Genomic DNA, 16,587 nt, shown 5'->3' on the forward strand with positions numbered 1-16,587 from the left:
GTAAGAGATTTTCTCATTTCCTTCTAGGTGAGTCATCAGGCTCAGCAGGAAGGTAGAAGGTGGGCACCAGATTCCGGTGACTGTAGGACCACACAGCAAATTCTGGATATAAGACACGGAGTGCTCCACAGAGCAAAAATCATGCAGGAAGCTTCACGGACTCCATAGAATAACGTGCCAGGGAGGAGCCAGAGTCAAGACTCTCCAAAACCTCAAAATGCCATACTCTGTCGGGTCTGATACTGGGAGGAGGGGAGGGGCTGGAACTAAACATCTTTTGGCAAAACTGCCCCCCATTAAATCCATATAATTTAGTTCCCGCTTCCCAGCCAGCTGCTCCCCCTTATCTCAAAGGGGCTGTGCTTGGTGCAGGCTTTCAGCATATCAGTGGGCCAGGCAGGGGGAAGAGAAAGGGCAATTGCACTTGCAGGATACAAATGCAAATCACCCAAACTTGGTTTAAGCCCTCTCACAAGTTTTCCTCCTGTGTGGAGGTGCTAGAAACAGCTGATGCAGGGTGCAGCTAGGATGCTGCCCAGGAATGGGTATCGCTGCTCTGTGGACGCTGCAGCAGATGAAGACGCGGCTCCCAAACCCCTGCAATGCACAGACTCAGAAACCCAGTCCCAGGGATGTACGAAATAAATAAACAAACAAGTGTAAAATCAAAGGAAGATGCACAGAGAAGGTGACATCATGCCCAGCAAACACCGTGCAGCATCTTGATGCCAGCAGGACTTCCAAGAAGGCCAGGTAAGGACCCCATGTGAAGATGAAAAGGATAGAAATTAAAATTCACGTTTCTCCCTAATGTCACTGGGAACATGGTGTTCGAGCGCTTCACGGAATTAGCTGCAGCAGCTTCCTAATTGCCTTTGCCGAGTTGCCGCCCCCAGATTGATGGTGGCGGCTGCAGCGGCCCCATCAGTCTCACTTGGTGCTCCTCGCACACCCGCCCGGCACTGCGGTGCTCCCGCCACAGCTGCTCAGCTTGGCGCTGCGGAGGCGCTGGGACCCCTCTGCCAGGCTCGGAGGCTTCGGGGTGGGGAGACTCGGCCGTGTTTTCAGGGTGTTGACGAGATGGTCTGGGATGCTCCCCAAGGGCGAGGAGAGGGGTTGTGGGCTGGGAAAAGCGAGCACCAGCTGGCTCGGATGTCTGGCAGTCCCTGCTGGCACCAAGCAGGCTATGGGCAAAGGACCCACCCGCAGGGCTTCAGAGCTGGATTGCTGAAGCTGGGAGGCGGCCCCGACTTTCTGCAGCATCTATACCTGATAATAGGGGCTCATAAACCCCAGCACTGGAGGGTACAGGGAGAAAGGATTGTGAAGGACTTAGTTTTGGCCTGTGCATAAGAGTGTTATTCCCATCACCAGTGTGTGAACACCAGGAAAAGGCTCCTTTCTTTATCCATACATTCATGCGTTCCACAAACAGCCCTTGAAGCCCACCCAAAGGTAGCTCTGTGCTAAGTGCCAAAGGAGGACCCTCGCCCATCAGAAAGAACAAGCCTGCCCCCGGGGAATTTCAGCTCTGGCTCACCTACCTCCTTCTCCACACCCACCACCCCCACTGAAAGAGATAAGGGTCCTCAGGATATCACAGTTCCACAGAATGGCCTGGGCACGCACAGATCTGCCAGACTCATACCATGCAAAATAAAACTGACCCTGTGGGTCCACGGGCTATAGCCTTCAAGCTAACTGTCAATCATGCAGAAAAACAAACTGTGGCTGCCCTGAGGGAAAAAAAAAGAAAAGGAAGCACCAACAAATATCCAGGAAAGACAGACAAAGAGTGGGGATAACAAAAAATGAGGAGCTAAAATTTACTGGGCACTTTCCAGACATCCAGTTCTGTGCTAAGACTGTTACCACATATTAACAAAGCTAATCCTCACCATGACCCCATTTTACAGATAAGGAACCTGAGGCCGGGAAGTGAAACTAACTAGAGCCAAGCTGGACCTCAAAGTCAGATCTGTCTTGTACCAGGGTCCCAGAGCCCAAGCTGGCTCTTTCACACAATCATCCATTACCATGATGGGAAATACACAAAGGGAAATTTAGCCAAATTCAATGAGATTCTCAGAAAGGCTTCTTAAGAGTCAGACCTAATGAGGGGAGGCCTGGCTGACCCTCAAAGGAAATCAAAAAACAAGCAGCATCGTTTTATTATAATAAAAGGGACAACTATAGAAACCTAGAGGGCATACAGGGCCCGCCCCCCCATTCCTCTCTTGCTCCTTTTGAATTCTGTAATATGGAAGTAAATGACAATGCACCAAAAGCTAAGAAGTCCGTTGGGGAAAGGATTAAGGGCAGAGAAGTTTCCACCAACCAACCTGATAAGCCAACAGCAGGCTAAGATCAAAGCATGGGGAACATGCTGGTCCTGGGAATACCCAAATGTCCCTCCTCAGACCCCACCCCAGCCCAGGCAGCTGAACAGGATTCACACGACCCAGGTTCCAAGCCTGCCTTTGTCACTTGGAGCTGGGTAACCTTGGGCCAAGGTATATTCTCTGTCTTTGTTTTTGCATCTCTAAAATAGAGATGATGACAGAACCAAACTCAGAATTGTTTGCGAGAAATTAAATGAAACAATGCAAATAAAGCACATGGCACAACATGCAAATAAAGTACCTGCATCATTATTATAATTACTTCCTAAGAAGACCTTGTGGGGCTCAGTGATGGGAAGCTCTAGTGGAGGGCTGTAAATAAGACCTCTGGGTGGCCTGATATTCTCTCCCCCTGTGCACAAACTACTGTCTTCAGCAGCCAACCTGCCCTGTCCTGATATGTGGGAGAGCTCCTGGGGAAGAATAATAATAACAACCACAAAAGCAGCAGCAGCCCACCTTTTCTAAACACTTCCTCTTAGCCACTTATTACCAAGCATTCTGTGTGCATCTTCTCATTTGCATCTCTTAACTCCACTCTAGAAGTTAGTACCACTGTGCCCATTTGACAGATAAGAACACTGAGGTTCAACAACTGACCTGTCAGAGTCATGAGACTAGTCAGCAGTAGCACTGGATTCTACCCTGGAGAGGCCTGTCTCAGATCCAGACTCTTACCTCTACACAGTTCTACCTTCCCAAGACCAACTGCCTCCCTTTAAAGTAAAATTTTAAAAACGAATAATCCTCTAATTTCTTTCTCAGTTTATATATTTTTCATATCACTCATAGGGAACTTGTGCATTTGTTTCATGAAAAAAAACTGAAAATCTTGCTGTTTAAGCAGGAAATCTAGCTATAGTTCCAAAATTCTGAAACTCCTGTTCTGGGAAATGTGTATTGTTGGCTTTTTTCAAAAGATTAGTGAGCTGTCAGATTTCCCTGGTGTTGCAGTGGTTAAGAATCCACCTGCCAATGCAGGGGACACAGGTTCGAGCCCTGGTCTGGGAAGATCCCACATGCCGCGGAGCAACTAAGCCCGTGCACCACAACTACTGAGCCCACGTGCCGTAACTACTGAGGCCCACATGCCTAGAGCCCTCACTCTGCAACAAGAGAAGCCACCGCAATGAGAAGCCTGCACACCACAACGAAGAGCAGCCTCCGCTCGCCACAACTAGAGAAAGTCCACGCACAGCAATGAAGACCCATTGCAGCCAAAAATAAATTAAAAAATAATAAGATTAGTGAGCTGTGAGCCCTTCCTAGGAGGATTACATCTTACTTCAGGGTGACCAGATAGATGACTCCTGATGTTCTGAAATACTGGAACTTGGCTACAGACCCTGGGATTTTAAAGTAGTTACTAGTTTTTAACAAAGGGAAACAGCCTGTGTATATCAACACACACACACACACACACACACACACACACACACACACACCACACACACACCACACACACCACACACACACCTTTTACTGGTTGCCTGACAGTGATTCTCTCAAGGTGTGCCCTCAAAAGCATAGCTTTCTGACAGGGGCCCAGGCCAAAACCGAGAAGAAAGAACATTCAAACTTGAGCTTTACCATCCCAGAAGCCAAATGATCACCATTTATGTCAGTGGGGCAAAAAGCTATGTTCGTTGAGCTGTTTGTACATGATGCAGCATATTGTGTTAATAGAACTTTCACTGATAATGGAAACTGGTAGGAGGCTAGGAGGAAAGCCATATGTTATGACTCGTGGCCAAAGACTACTGCCTCCAGTGGATTTACTGCTTCCCCCACCTATTGTTCTTTTTATACTATTTTTCCGCCTCTGCCTCAATAAGGCACAATGGAAAAGGCAGTTAGGATGGTGCAGGTACAAAGAGCCAAACGCCTGCCTGGTGTTTCTCTCACCTTGCTTTGCAAATTACAGTACAGCATGATAGCAAGAACAAAAGTGAATCCCACAACTGCCCCACCTGTACTGTACAAGGGACAGGATGGAAAGAATTAGGGAAAGAAAGCAAAAAAAAAAAAAAGAAACCTTTGTGGGGACATAATAAATGCTTCTGTTTGCCACTGTGCCCCGTCACATTAAATGTGTGTGACATATACTGCCTTAGTCTTATGAACTCATTGTGGGATCAAAGCGACTAAAATTCCAGGAGTTTCTCTTGCTCTTCATTAATAATGAAGCAGACACTATAAACAAGAGAGTAGCCAGAGAACTAAGGCTTCCCGTGTGCCACGTATTGTTCTGAACTACTTCATGTGTGTTCTCTCATTTCGCCCTCTCCAAAGCCCTATGACACAGGAGCTTTTATTATTAGTTCTATTCTGTACTAATAGAATGAGTAAACCACAGCCCAGGTAGGTAAAATTAGTGACTTGCAGAGTGGAATTCAAAGCCCATGCTCTTTTAAAAAATCTCTTTTCAGCTGTGCATGGCTCACTGTAATAGAAATCTAGATCCTTCTAAAACAGACAGACTCTTTCCTGGGAGCCAAGAGTTATGGAGGAGGAAATGCAGGGTCAAGTTTATAGCATGGGAGGGTCTAGACTTGGGGGTATTCTAAGGGCCAATTATACCTTTGATTCCATTTTAATGCAAAACACTAAAGTCTCAAGAAAATGCATCAAACCATCAAGTGTAAAAGGCACACCCTCACGAACCAAACTTAGGGACCTGAGCAAACAGATGAAGAGCAGGTTTGACTTTCGGAGGAAAATGTGAAGGGAGATGCTCCCTGCTTTTCGCAGATCAGACGAGTTCTCTTGCCTGAGACGAGATTGAATACTGCTCGGGAGTTTCACAAGGTTGTTCTCTTCCTTGGCAGCCCTGCCTTCCAGGCTGAGCAGAGGTATAAGGCACCCGACACCCACACCTCTCCACTGCCAGCCAGGGCTCCTCCAGTCAACCTGCCCACTCTCCCTTAGGAACCATTCCTGTCCCATCATGGCTCCAAGACCCCTTGGAGCGGGGGAAGTCCTTCCCCGCCTCATGGGGGCCCAACACCCACAGAGCCTTCACTGCCAAAAGAACACCTCTTGAAACCCCACCTGAGGACAGCACACCTGGGGGAAAGAAACCAGAGAGGGTGCTAGCACCCCACCCACCCAACCCTTCTCATCCTGCTGAGGTCCTGACTGAAGCTGGTGCTCAGGTGGGAGCAGCTCACACAGGTGACTCACGCTGCAGAGAAAAGTCAAAGGCTTGGGGGTCAAAACACTCCATTCTGAGTCCAGCCCTACCACGTGGCAAGCGCACCACCTCCCTGAGCTGCAAGCCCCGCCTGTAGGAGGTAGATAACCTGGGCCATCTCCCAGTGCAACTAAGGACCACAGCAGATGCCTTGCATTATCTACTTTAATATGAAGAATGCTTGGCTCATTAAACACTCCCCCCAAAAGTCCATTGCCTCCCTGTCCAGTCCCAATGAACAGTCTGTTCACCTGAGCTGGTTATGATCTTGGTGGATTTTGAGAAGCCACCAGTGCAGACCCTGTAGTTCCGTAACAGTCCCAGGTACAAATGGTTCTTGGGTGACTTTCTGAACTATTTGGCCCAAGTGGAGCAACCAAAGCTTTTGCAAATTGACGTTCATAACTGATGTCTCAGTGACTTTCACTGCTGACTATATGGTTTATGCATAAACAATGGTTAAAATTATGCAACTACATCTCCCCCAGAGTCAGTACCAATGTTTACACAAACGGGGTGGCACGTGTCACTCATCACTCATCACTCATTCAACATCTTTTTTTTTTTTTTTTTTTTGCTGTACGCGGGCCTCTCACTGTTGTGGTCTCTCCCGTTGTGGAGCACAGGCTCCGGACGCACAGGCTCCACGGCATATGGGATCTTGCCGGACCGGGGCACGAACCTGTGTCCCCTGCATCAGCAGGCGGGCCCTCAACCACTGCGCCACCACGGAAGCTCCTCATTCAACATCTTTAAGGAGGTCACAGAGGACTGCAGATGCTCATAGGCCAAAACACAACATGCTGTGTCAAGGAAGCTCTGAAGAGGAGGTGGGCGGGGCCAGTAGGAAGGGCCACAGAACCCAGGATGCCCTCCAGTGCCTCCCATGACTTGATGGCCGATGGCAGTCCCCATGCGCTGCTGCACCTCCCTGCCACCTGACTGGGGGAAAGGACACCCTGCCAGTGAGGTGCCTCATCCCGTCTGGTCTCCAGCACCACTCCCCCAGGAAGCTGTTAGGAGAAGTCTAGAGTCCTCCAAACCTAGTGGGAAGAATTCTCATGGAGGAAATGCCTGGAGAGCACCAGGTGTCCACGGCTGGCTTCTGGATGCACTCCCACAGTGGGGGAATCACTGGGCCTGCTGTCTCTCCTGCGGCTTCAGGCCTCACTCCAAGCATTGGGGACCCTCGGCCCTTCCTCAGCTGACCCACCACCTGCACAGCAGGGTGAGCCAAGGAGGGGGTAACAGGAAGACCCTGAGGAGGCTCTTCAACCCCGATTCCTCATGTGGGCATCGCCCTGACTCTTGCGGGAAGGGAGCTGACCTCTAGGAGAAGAGTGAAGGTCTAGGCAGAGGCTGGGTCCCCTGCAGCCTCCTCCTGCTCTGAAGTACCTGATTCCCCAGGCTCCTCCCTGTCAGCTGTCAGGTGGGACCACCTTCCTACCTGCCAGCACTCAGGCCCACTCCCCTGTTCACACACTCACTCATTCATGTCTATGGAGCCAGCCCCACAGATGCTCAATAAAGGTTATCTTGAGAGCTTGTCTTTGTCTCACACCACCAGTTATGACCTCCACAGCTCGATGGCAGGAAGCTTCTACATGCCAGGTACTATGCTAAGTGCTCTGCGTATTTTATTTCATTTAACCTTCACCACAGCCTGTAAGGTAGAAGGCACTGGTCTCCTCTCACACTGGAGGGTGCAGGTTCAGAAGTGTCACACTGCAGATCTGGGACTCAATGCCAAGTCCATCTGACTCCAAACCCTGTCCTCTCAGCTGTTTTCCCAGGCTTTGATTGTTTCCGAAGTAATTCCCCAGATGTTATCTCATTTAATCCTCCCAAACACCTGTGAGGTAGGGAAACACAGGTATTATTCACATTGTTTTCAAACTAGAACTGAGGTGGAAAAGGGTCACACAAAGATGAGGGACCAGGCAAGCAGACTCCAGAAGCCCAGGTCGGTCACCTGGGGGAGGCTGCTTAACTTCTGTAATCCTCAACTTCTAAATCTGAAAAATGGGGTGAATGGTAGCTCCTGACTCATCAGGTAGTAGAGAGAATTCAGTGGGATGACATATGTAAAGTACTTATCATGGTACCTGGAACACGGGTACACCAGAGTGAATGCTACATGTTTTTACTATTAGATTGGACCATTTGCCCAAGGCCACTCAGGAAATGCCGACAGAAAAGATAAGAAGACAAACACCAGGGCCCCTAGGCTCCTAGGCCAGTGACCTTTTTCTTTGCTTTAACAACACTGCATCTCCCAAGATGTGTCTCTGAAAATGTTCCAAGCTCTGCGGCTATTATGATGATGAAGAAAGATGGGCAAAGGATGCCTCCCCAACTGACTGTGGCCAGAACATTGAAATAAAATGAGAGAAAGCAATTATACTCCAATAAAGATGTTAAAAAAATAAAAATAAAATGAGAGGATGAGCTATACCCAGCAGGGAAAAGTGAAAGCCAAATGCGCACGGCCCATCCTTCAGGGGACTTCACCCAGGCCCAATGGGCCCCGTGCTCTGCTATCATCATCTTGAAATTCTTCATAATTTTTAAACAAAGGGTCCCTGTTTTGCTTTCGCACTGGGCCCCACAAATTATGTAGCTGCTCCTGGTCTCAGCAGACCCTCCGCTGCAGCTGCCTATAAAATCTCAGAAGCTGGACAAACCGAGCTTGGTGGACTGGGTCATTCGGTTCTGTCCCAGCACCCTGGTTCATTCCCTTAAGCCACTCTCGCTAGCAGCACAAGAGGACAAGAACAATCTTTCCCATTAGCAGGCAGCACCTGATGCATTCTGTGATGAGCAGCATTCACTTCTACTGGCATACGCACACACGCACAAACTTAATAAGTATAATGGTAATGACATGTGCAAGCCCAAAATACTTACTGGCATTTGCTTCACCCAAAATAGATAACCAGAGGTCTGGTCTGTGAGCCCACAGCCATTTGCAGCTCTGCCCAACTTGTCTGTCCAGATCGTTTACATGGATAACAGCTCTTTTAACCTTGGGAGAGTACTGTTTTCCAATATCGTGTGCCAAGATAAATACTTAGCAATGCATAAAGTGACGAAAGAGCCATCTATTTCTTGTCAAGAGATAATGCTCTCCTTCCCAATATGGCCTTGAAATGCCCACTAATAGCTTGACTATTGAGTTGTTTATTTCCATAATCTTGATTTGGGGTAACCGGGAAGCTCTGCAACATATAACCGTAATACACCTTATAAATGTAATGCCTTATTTAAACAGCCTTGGAATGAGCACACAATGAGTGTTGTTCAAAGCAAATGGAAATTAAAATGTTTACCATTTATTGAAGACATCCTGGACCCTTTTCAATGTTGTGCCTGTAAAATAACTTTCTTCTTGAAAAGCAGACATGCTGGCTATGCAAAGAGAAATCCCCTAAAACACATCAGCTGTACAGACGCCTCATCTGCTGAGGGTGAGTTATGGTCCAGGCTAGACTGTGTCAGAGAGGGGTCTCTGAGGCTGACTTTGCACTTCAGGAACGATCACCTCAGTTTGCTGGTCAGTAAATACTCAGGGAAATCAAGCATCTTCCTCTTCCTCTGCATCATTTTCTTCTCATGAAGGAGAAGCTCACTTTTGTTTAATGGACCAAAGAGGGCTGATGAAGATTCTATCGATGTTGCCAGGAGACTGACATGAGGAACTTTTCCTCTTGTTCCATGATACACAAAAGCATCACTGCAGCCACTGAAGATGAAGCATAGGCCATTATGTCTCTTGTATAAAAATTACATTAAAAGAGGAGTAAGGGTCGGGGGAAGGAGAATCTCATATACTAATTCATAGGCTGGCATTTATAACATCTATTTCCTTTTTTCTCAGTCTCAGCCACAGCAAACCTCTAAGTCCATTCTGAGTGTCCCAGGGAACATGCAATCTGCAAAGAGTCTCCGTCTAGAAGACGCTGTGGGTCTCAACAAGCACTGTGACTGCAAAAGACGGGGGGACCCCCAATATAAATGCCACTCACTTCCGACAGAGGACGTGTATTTGGATAAAGAAAAAGCCTATTTGCTGGTAATCTGTAATGATAGATCTGGATTAATGACAGACCGGAAACAAAGGATCCTTGTGAGAATGTACGCCTCTTTCGATAAGCCCAATATACCGAGTCATTTATTGCTCCACGTACGTGGGAGCACTAAACATCTAGGCGAGGATTGATCAAAGACTGAAAAGCCTAAAACCCCAAACCTGACTTCCACAAATATGTGATCCAAACTACAGGACAATGGGACATCTTGCAGGGCCACAGGTACTTGGGGTAATGGTTTCACATTTCTTTCACTTTTGTTCATCATGATACACTGCTATGTCTTCATCACAGCTAGAAACATTATTTGTGCTTGCCCTTGCCTGACAGACTTTATAATTATTAGGTGGTTTGGTACTCATGTGTTTGCCTAAATGCACACTGGTATTAGAATAAATAAGATAAATTAAAATAAAACCCGCCTGAGATCACCTGAGTAATTGATCAAAATTAATAACCACATTGGAATTAAAAGTCTGAAATCTGCCTCTAACAAGAAAACCATGCCTATGTTTTCATCTCCCTTAATTTTGACTAGCATTTGTAAATTGGAACAACTTAGGCTGCAGCAGTTCCTAATGAGAGAAAAAGCAAAGCAGAAATATTTCTGTCAGAAAAGAAACTTTGCAAAAAAGAAGGAAAGAAAAAAAACAACAAAAGAGGCTCAGACAAAAACTTAGCAAAGCCATACAAACAAAACTTTATCTGGTCCGCAAGTGACCAAGCATGAGTGTACAAATGCAATAAGATATATATGTGTGGATAAGATGCGCGAAATGAATTCTAACTGGTTTATCCTGCTCTGCGGATGTCCTGGTGACTGGGCTAATGAGACCAATAAACCGCTCTGAAAGATTGAAAACTGTCATTTCCGAGATTTCAAGACTTTGAAAAATAATCTGCCAGGGAAAAGTACAGTAATTGAAGTGGTGCCGTGAATTAAAACACTGGCAGCACAGGTTGAATGCACTAATCTCGTGGGATGACAAATAACCGTGTTTATTCAACAAAAATGTTCAGCTTAGTAGCGCCTCCCCAATAAAAGCAATCCATAGAGTGTCAGGCTTCCTACAGGCAGCACAGCACTGCTACCCAATTCCTGATAAATGAATACTCCTATTTAATTATTTAAAAGACCATCAATTTCCACATTGATAAAAAGTCATAATTATCAAAATGGCTTAAAAGAACCAACCTTTTACTTTGCTGACTCTGTCCTGTGGAAAGAGACATCACATTCATGTATTAAAGCCGCTCTCTCAATAAATAGGTGATAACGCAAAAACCTGGTTATGCATTCCAAGGAGAGCACGTTTGATAAGTGCTGCATGAGGCATCCAAAGTAAATGTCAATTCTTTTCTAGCATTAATGGCAGAGGCACACAGTACCTATATTTCCGCTGTGTATTTATCATCACGATTCTGGAAAATATAATTGGAACTCTTCATTCCCATGAACATGCATTCCCTGAATGCAGAACTAAACAGAATGACAAACCCAGCTCCTACCAAATTCTCCCTAAGAAGGATGAAATGAGAATCATGCCAGTTTAATACCTTTTATTGTGAATGTTAGGGGTGTGGAGCCCATGAGTTTAACAGCCTAGGTTACTGGACCTACTAGAATGCTTCTCACTGAATCCCAAAATAGAGAGGTAATGAAACTATGCCTCCCCAAAAGAAGCCACACAAAGCACATTCTTTGGGGAAAATGAAGCAAGATAGACGCAGCTGAATACTGGCATGAATATGTCAAATAGGAAAGTTAATTAAAAGTTGAAGTGAATGGAAACCCCTGCAGTATCTGCCAGCTAAGAAGGCAGGACACAGACACACAGCCACACTCCAGTGCTTTGCTTTCAGGGGCCCGCTGTCCTATAACAACTAATGCCTCTCAAGATCGACTCCAACTCCAATATACAAGTCCTACGTTCTTCCATTCTGTACTGGAAACACGAAACTTTGCTAAAATGTGGACTACAGAATTTTATACAATGAAAAATATCCTCTTTATAAGGAACAAACAGATTACTATTCCTGTGCTCAGCAAAGAAAAAAATAGAAAAAATAGGAAAAGTCTGGCAGTGGATACCAAATATATTATCATAAGCTAAAGTAATGAAAGCCATGGTTTTAAACAAAGAAACAACTGATGAAATCTTCTCCTTTCTAAAGCCATGGCAGTGAGGTACATTGTTAAATGGCTATATTTACATTGAGGAAATCAGTGACAATACTGCTACCTCGAATTATATTACCTAATAAAAACCTGTTTCGAAAATGGCTGTTTTCCCAGTCTCCAAACACTTTAAAATTGGTGAGCAATTACTATTTAACTTATACTCACAATTACTATTTTGTAAAGTTTTTGCCTTAGTGCAAAAATTACTAAGCTCCCATTCTAAAAATGAACATTCCGCATCAATTCACAACATAAAGTGTCAATTAGAAAAACTACATAGAGTACATAAACTTGTACAGTGGTATACAATATACCTTACTTAACTGAAAATCAAGTTTAAATGTCCATGCCTTAAAAGTATGATTACAGACTCTTACGCAACACCTTTGAGTCCCCTTACTGCAGTGTTAATGCATTTACCAACCAAGTTTCCTAACTCATTTCGAGAATATCTTAATTGTCAAGGATGCAGTGATGTGATGGAAGGGTGCATAGAGTTTTGACTCAGAGGAGTAATTCCTCATGCAAATGGCCAGAAACTTGAAAATAAGCAAGAGATAGGCAACTGTCTCCTTGCTTTTCCAAACGATGTTATGCCTCCCCCGACTCTGAGCACCTCACATCCTTTCTCATTCATACTCTGAGCTCTTGAAATCAATTTTCTTTGCTGATTATAAAAATACAATCATATTTGGGGGCAATGGGCCAAGACAGCCAAAAGGTACCTCCCCAAGTTGTCTAACACGCCCTGCCCCATCATTCATGGAAGTCCTTGCCTAGCAAGCCAAAGCCGTGGGTATCGCAGGACTCCATGGCCGGTGACTGCAATCCAAATGCAAGATCAAATGCCCACCCCAGAACCTAATGCCCACCAACACCTCACCTTCCCCATGCATCAGATTACAAAATGCCAGGCAACAGCAAGAAATGACAACAAAGCCACAAACAGCTGGAAATGATTACCCAATTGTCAAGCTGCAAACATGACAAAAGCAAAGCAGGCTTGCAAATACAGTATCAGAAAGGATGCTGATAAGGTAAGAGAAGCATTTTAGCTTTTTCCAACTTGCTATTATAGAGTAGCCAATAATATGGTTGATGGGATTTTGTGCAGTGTGTGTGTGTGTGTGTGTGCATGTGTGTGTGTGTTGTGTGTTAACTTCGGAGAGAAGGAAAAAATATATTTCACGTGCTTCTACAAAATGTGAGATACGAGATATGTAAGCACAGCCCACCCACCAAAAATAAACGTTCACAGGTTCTGAAGGGTTACTTTCAGAGTTGTTACAACTAAACTACAACATGCAGATGAAAAATATTTCTTTAAAGTTATACAAAATGTTCTCCTCTTTAAAAGCATAAGCAAAATACACAGGCAATGCAAAAGGCCAGAACTCTTCACATAAAACATCTGACACGCAGGCAAAATGCCAAAGCTGAGTACAGACTGGTCCAGATTAAAAGAACACTAGCAAAAAAGGCAACTCCTATAAACTGAGAGGCAGGTCACAGGTATGTAAATTATCACTGACCATAAAGGCACATCATAACCTCAAGTTTTTATCAACTCCCTATAATTCAATGAACTCCATCCCCAAATAACAGAGTTGTGATAACAGTCTTTCCATGGTTTCAGAGAATATGGCTATTGGCAATTTTTAAGCCAGGTTAACCTCTGTCATTCCATTGTGGGCTGATGCTTCATTACGATATTTGGATTTCATGTGACAAACTGTTTCATATAATGTCCCCAAAAACTCTACTCTCTAAAGCAGAATGCCATAAATAAAATACGCACTTGGTTACCAGGCAGCATGCATGACACATATGTTACATTGGCCCAAAAAGCACATTTTAAAATACTTAAAAGTTAACTTAACAATTTAAGCTTTTTGTATCAGAGAATTATCCCCAAAGGCCAATTTTATTTTCTATCTTTGAGAGAATTCTTGGATTAATCCTGTTGATTTGTTAACTTGAAATTCTTTTAACCCCTCTAATGTCTCCTCCCCAGTCCATTTTTTCCCCTTTTTTCTTGGAGGGGAGGGTGAAAGACCATATATCTCACAATGTAATTTTAAGCATAATGCTGCCTGTTTGAATTAAAATTGATACAGCTTCTGATAAAAGCCTAATAATCAATTCTGCATTCTCATTACTCTCCAGAATATATGGATGCAGACCAATTTCTTAAGTTTGTGGACTACTCTCATAGGTTATTACCCAGCAGTGCAGCTGAGTGGAAAGATAACCACATTCATTCTCCTTATCTGTAATGATGTAATGCATCCCAGCCCTGAGTCTAGATGATTGGGGAATAATGGGATCGTACAACTGCGGGGATGACAAACAATAGTGCAGCATCTTTCTCTGATACACTGAACCCCAGCCTCCAACGCAGGCAAGGTGAAAGACATCATAACAGGCACTGATTCTGCCCTTTGGATGAAGTTAGCGTTTTTTGGCCAGAGGAGCATCTGCTCTCACACTGAAACAGCAATACCGACACTGAGAGGAGAGCCATGCAAAAACACTCAGTTTCCGAGCCCCAGCCAGGACAGTGCCAGTGTGTATCCTGCTTTTCTTTGTGTTTAGAATCAAGTGTCATCTAAAAATAACCGGTTGGTAGGGAGAAGTCACTGCACAGTACATTGCCAAGAAACGGAGTATCACAGACACCTCTGATAACTGATGCTGCTCGGGGTTCACGTTTGTTTGGAAAACTAAATCTGCCTCCATTTTCTGTGCTGGAAAAATCATCGCTTCCTGCCACCACAGAAACCTTACCTTCTGCAGAAGCTGGGAGCCGGAGTACTTAGCGGCAATAGATTTTATCTCTCCCCCAAAAGCAGAGGCCCAGAGCTTCACCCTACAGGGAGAAAGGGCACATGAACAAATGTAACACTGTGTCACAGTCAACACGCACACATACGCACACACGGGGCTGTGGCTGAAGGAGCCAGGCGGTATAACATTGGAGAAAAAAAAAAAAAAAGGAAAAGAGCCTTGGTAGAAACTGCCAGCACCAAACTGCAGAGCGCAGCGCGGGAGGGGGCCCGAGTGGGTCACATAGTTCAAAATGCGCAAAGTGTTCCTGGCTCTCCAGAAAGATCACTTAATTTTATTTGAATAATTGCCTGAGAACTTGACCACCCAAACTGAACATCACCTGGCAAAGATTAGTCGAAAGAAATCCACCCATCCCCCGCTCCACAAAAAGAAGTGAGATGGCAAGATAGCATAGAAGGGGTAAATAAACGGCCCATGGAAGTTGCATGCGGTAAACAGGCTTCAAAGTTGGTGCTGTCGCCGGCAGTGAGCCTCTCCAGGTCTCACTCGCAGCCCGGGGAGGGGGCGAGGGGATCCCACCCCAGTCTCGCCGCCCCACGCGGGTCCCCGCCGGCAGGTACTAGAGGCGAGGCCGACGCCCGCGGCAGGTCCTGCCGGCCGCACCTGCAGGAGCCCAAACTTGGGCACAGCGAGTCGCGGGCGGCAGGGTACCCTCCCCGGGCGGCGCAGGACCTGGCACTTACACGGAGAGCGGGATCTGCTGCTCCGAGCGCACCACGTCCCCCAGCGCGGCATAGAGAAGCGCGGCGGTCAGGAGCGCCGAGGCCCCCCGGGACGCGCGCCGCTGCGAGCCCGGCCCGGCCATGCTAGGCTCCCTCCGACGCGCCAGCAGCGGCGGCGACAAGAACGGCAGCGGGGAGCTGCTCCGAGCGGGCGGTGGGCGAGCGCGATGGGTTGCCTGCTTCACGCCGCCCCGCCTGCCTCTCGCGCGCAGGGCGCACTTGGGGAGCAGAAAAAGGAGCGGGGCGGGGAGGGCGGAGAGGAGGAGGGAGGGGAGAGAGGTGGAGAGGGAGGCAGGCGGGGGAGGAAGCAGGGAGACACGCCTCTCGCAGCGGCGGCCGCCCGGCACCGCCTCGGCGGCTCAAGGAGTCCGTCCGGCCGCGGCGGGAGGGTGGGAGGCGCCGCGCGGGCGGGGACTTGCAAACTCCAGTGTCCTTGGCCGCGGCTGAGCGCGCCCTGCCCCTCCCGGCCCACTGCGGCCGCTGAGTTCTTTACAACTCCGCAGTCCGCCGCCGCGGGCGCCACTCTCGGGCTGGCCCCGGGCCGGAATCCGCAATCCCCAGCCCCGAGCTGGTTGGGGGGCGGGGCGCAGGCGGGAGGCTAGGGCCCGGCCGGGTGACAGGCGGCGGCGGGTTGGGTCCTGCGGAGCACAGAGGTGGCGCGACCCCCGTCCCCGCCGCGCAGTTTCCCGGAGGGCAAGGGGTGCAGGGAAGAGGCCAAAGTCTGAGGAAGGGGCCGGGGCTCGCGGCGGCGGGCTGGGTCGGGCGGGGCGGAGTGCGGTGGGGATGAGAGCGGGGCTCGGTTGTCTGGCGCGGGCGCTGCTGTGTGGCCGCCCGCGGCTGCTCCTCCGGCCGCAGCGCCGACCAGGGAAGGCGCAGAGGGCGGCGCTGCCGGCGCGGCGCTGGCGCACGAGCGCGGAGCTCCCGGTTTCGGGCCGCAGCGGGGCCTCCCTGGCGCGCCTGAACCCAGGCCGGGCTGCCGAGCAGCTCGCGCTCTGGCCCGCTAGGGTCCGGGGTCCGCGCGACTGCGGCGAGTTGGGGGGTCGGGAGAGGAAGCACTGCTGCTCCAAGTCTATCCTGACTGGCGGACTCCCTGCATTTCGGGAATAAGAGAGTCCTCTGAGGCTCGGGGCTCACCCGCTCCCCACTCGGA

At 47.7% G+C, this 16,587-nt stretch overlaps 1 protein-coding gene across 4 annotated transcripts in view; it reads right to left on the reverse strand.

Moving 5' to 3' along the window:
• CACNA2D3 (calcium voltage-gated channel auxiliary subunit alpha2delta 3) overlaps nt 1–16,276 on the reverse strand; it is an 808,785-nt gene extending 792,509 nt beyond the window's left edge. For 3 of the 4 annotated variants that reach the window (XM_067043906.1, XM_067043907.1, XM_067043905.1), the window contains exons 1-2: nt 15,399–16,276; nt 14,653–14,734 (exon numbers count right to left, since the gene is read on the reverse strand). In XM_067043906.1, the coding sequence (XP_066900007.1) occupies nt 14,653–14,734; nt 15,399–15,520 (204 nt within the window). In that variant the 5' untranslated portion in view covers nt 15,521–16,276. The remainder of the gene's footprint in view (nt 1–14,652; nt 14,735–15,398) is intronic. The other variant, XM_067043908.1, reaches the window with a different exon arrangement.
• Between the last annotated feature and the right edge of the window lie 311 nt (nt 16,277–16,587).

The sequence above is a fragment of the Kogia breviceps genome, chromosome 10 (assembly GCF_026419965.1).
Source record: "Kogia breviceps isolate mKogBre1 chromosome 10, mKogBre1 haplotype 1, whole genome shotgun sequence".
Lineage (NCBI taxonomy): Eukaryota > Metazoa > Chordata > Mammalia > Artiodactyla > Physeteridae > Kogia > Kogia breviceps.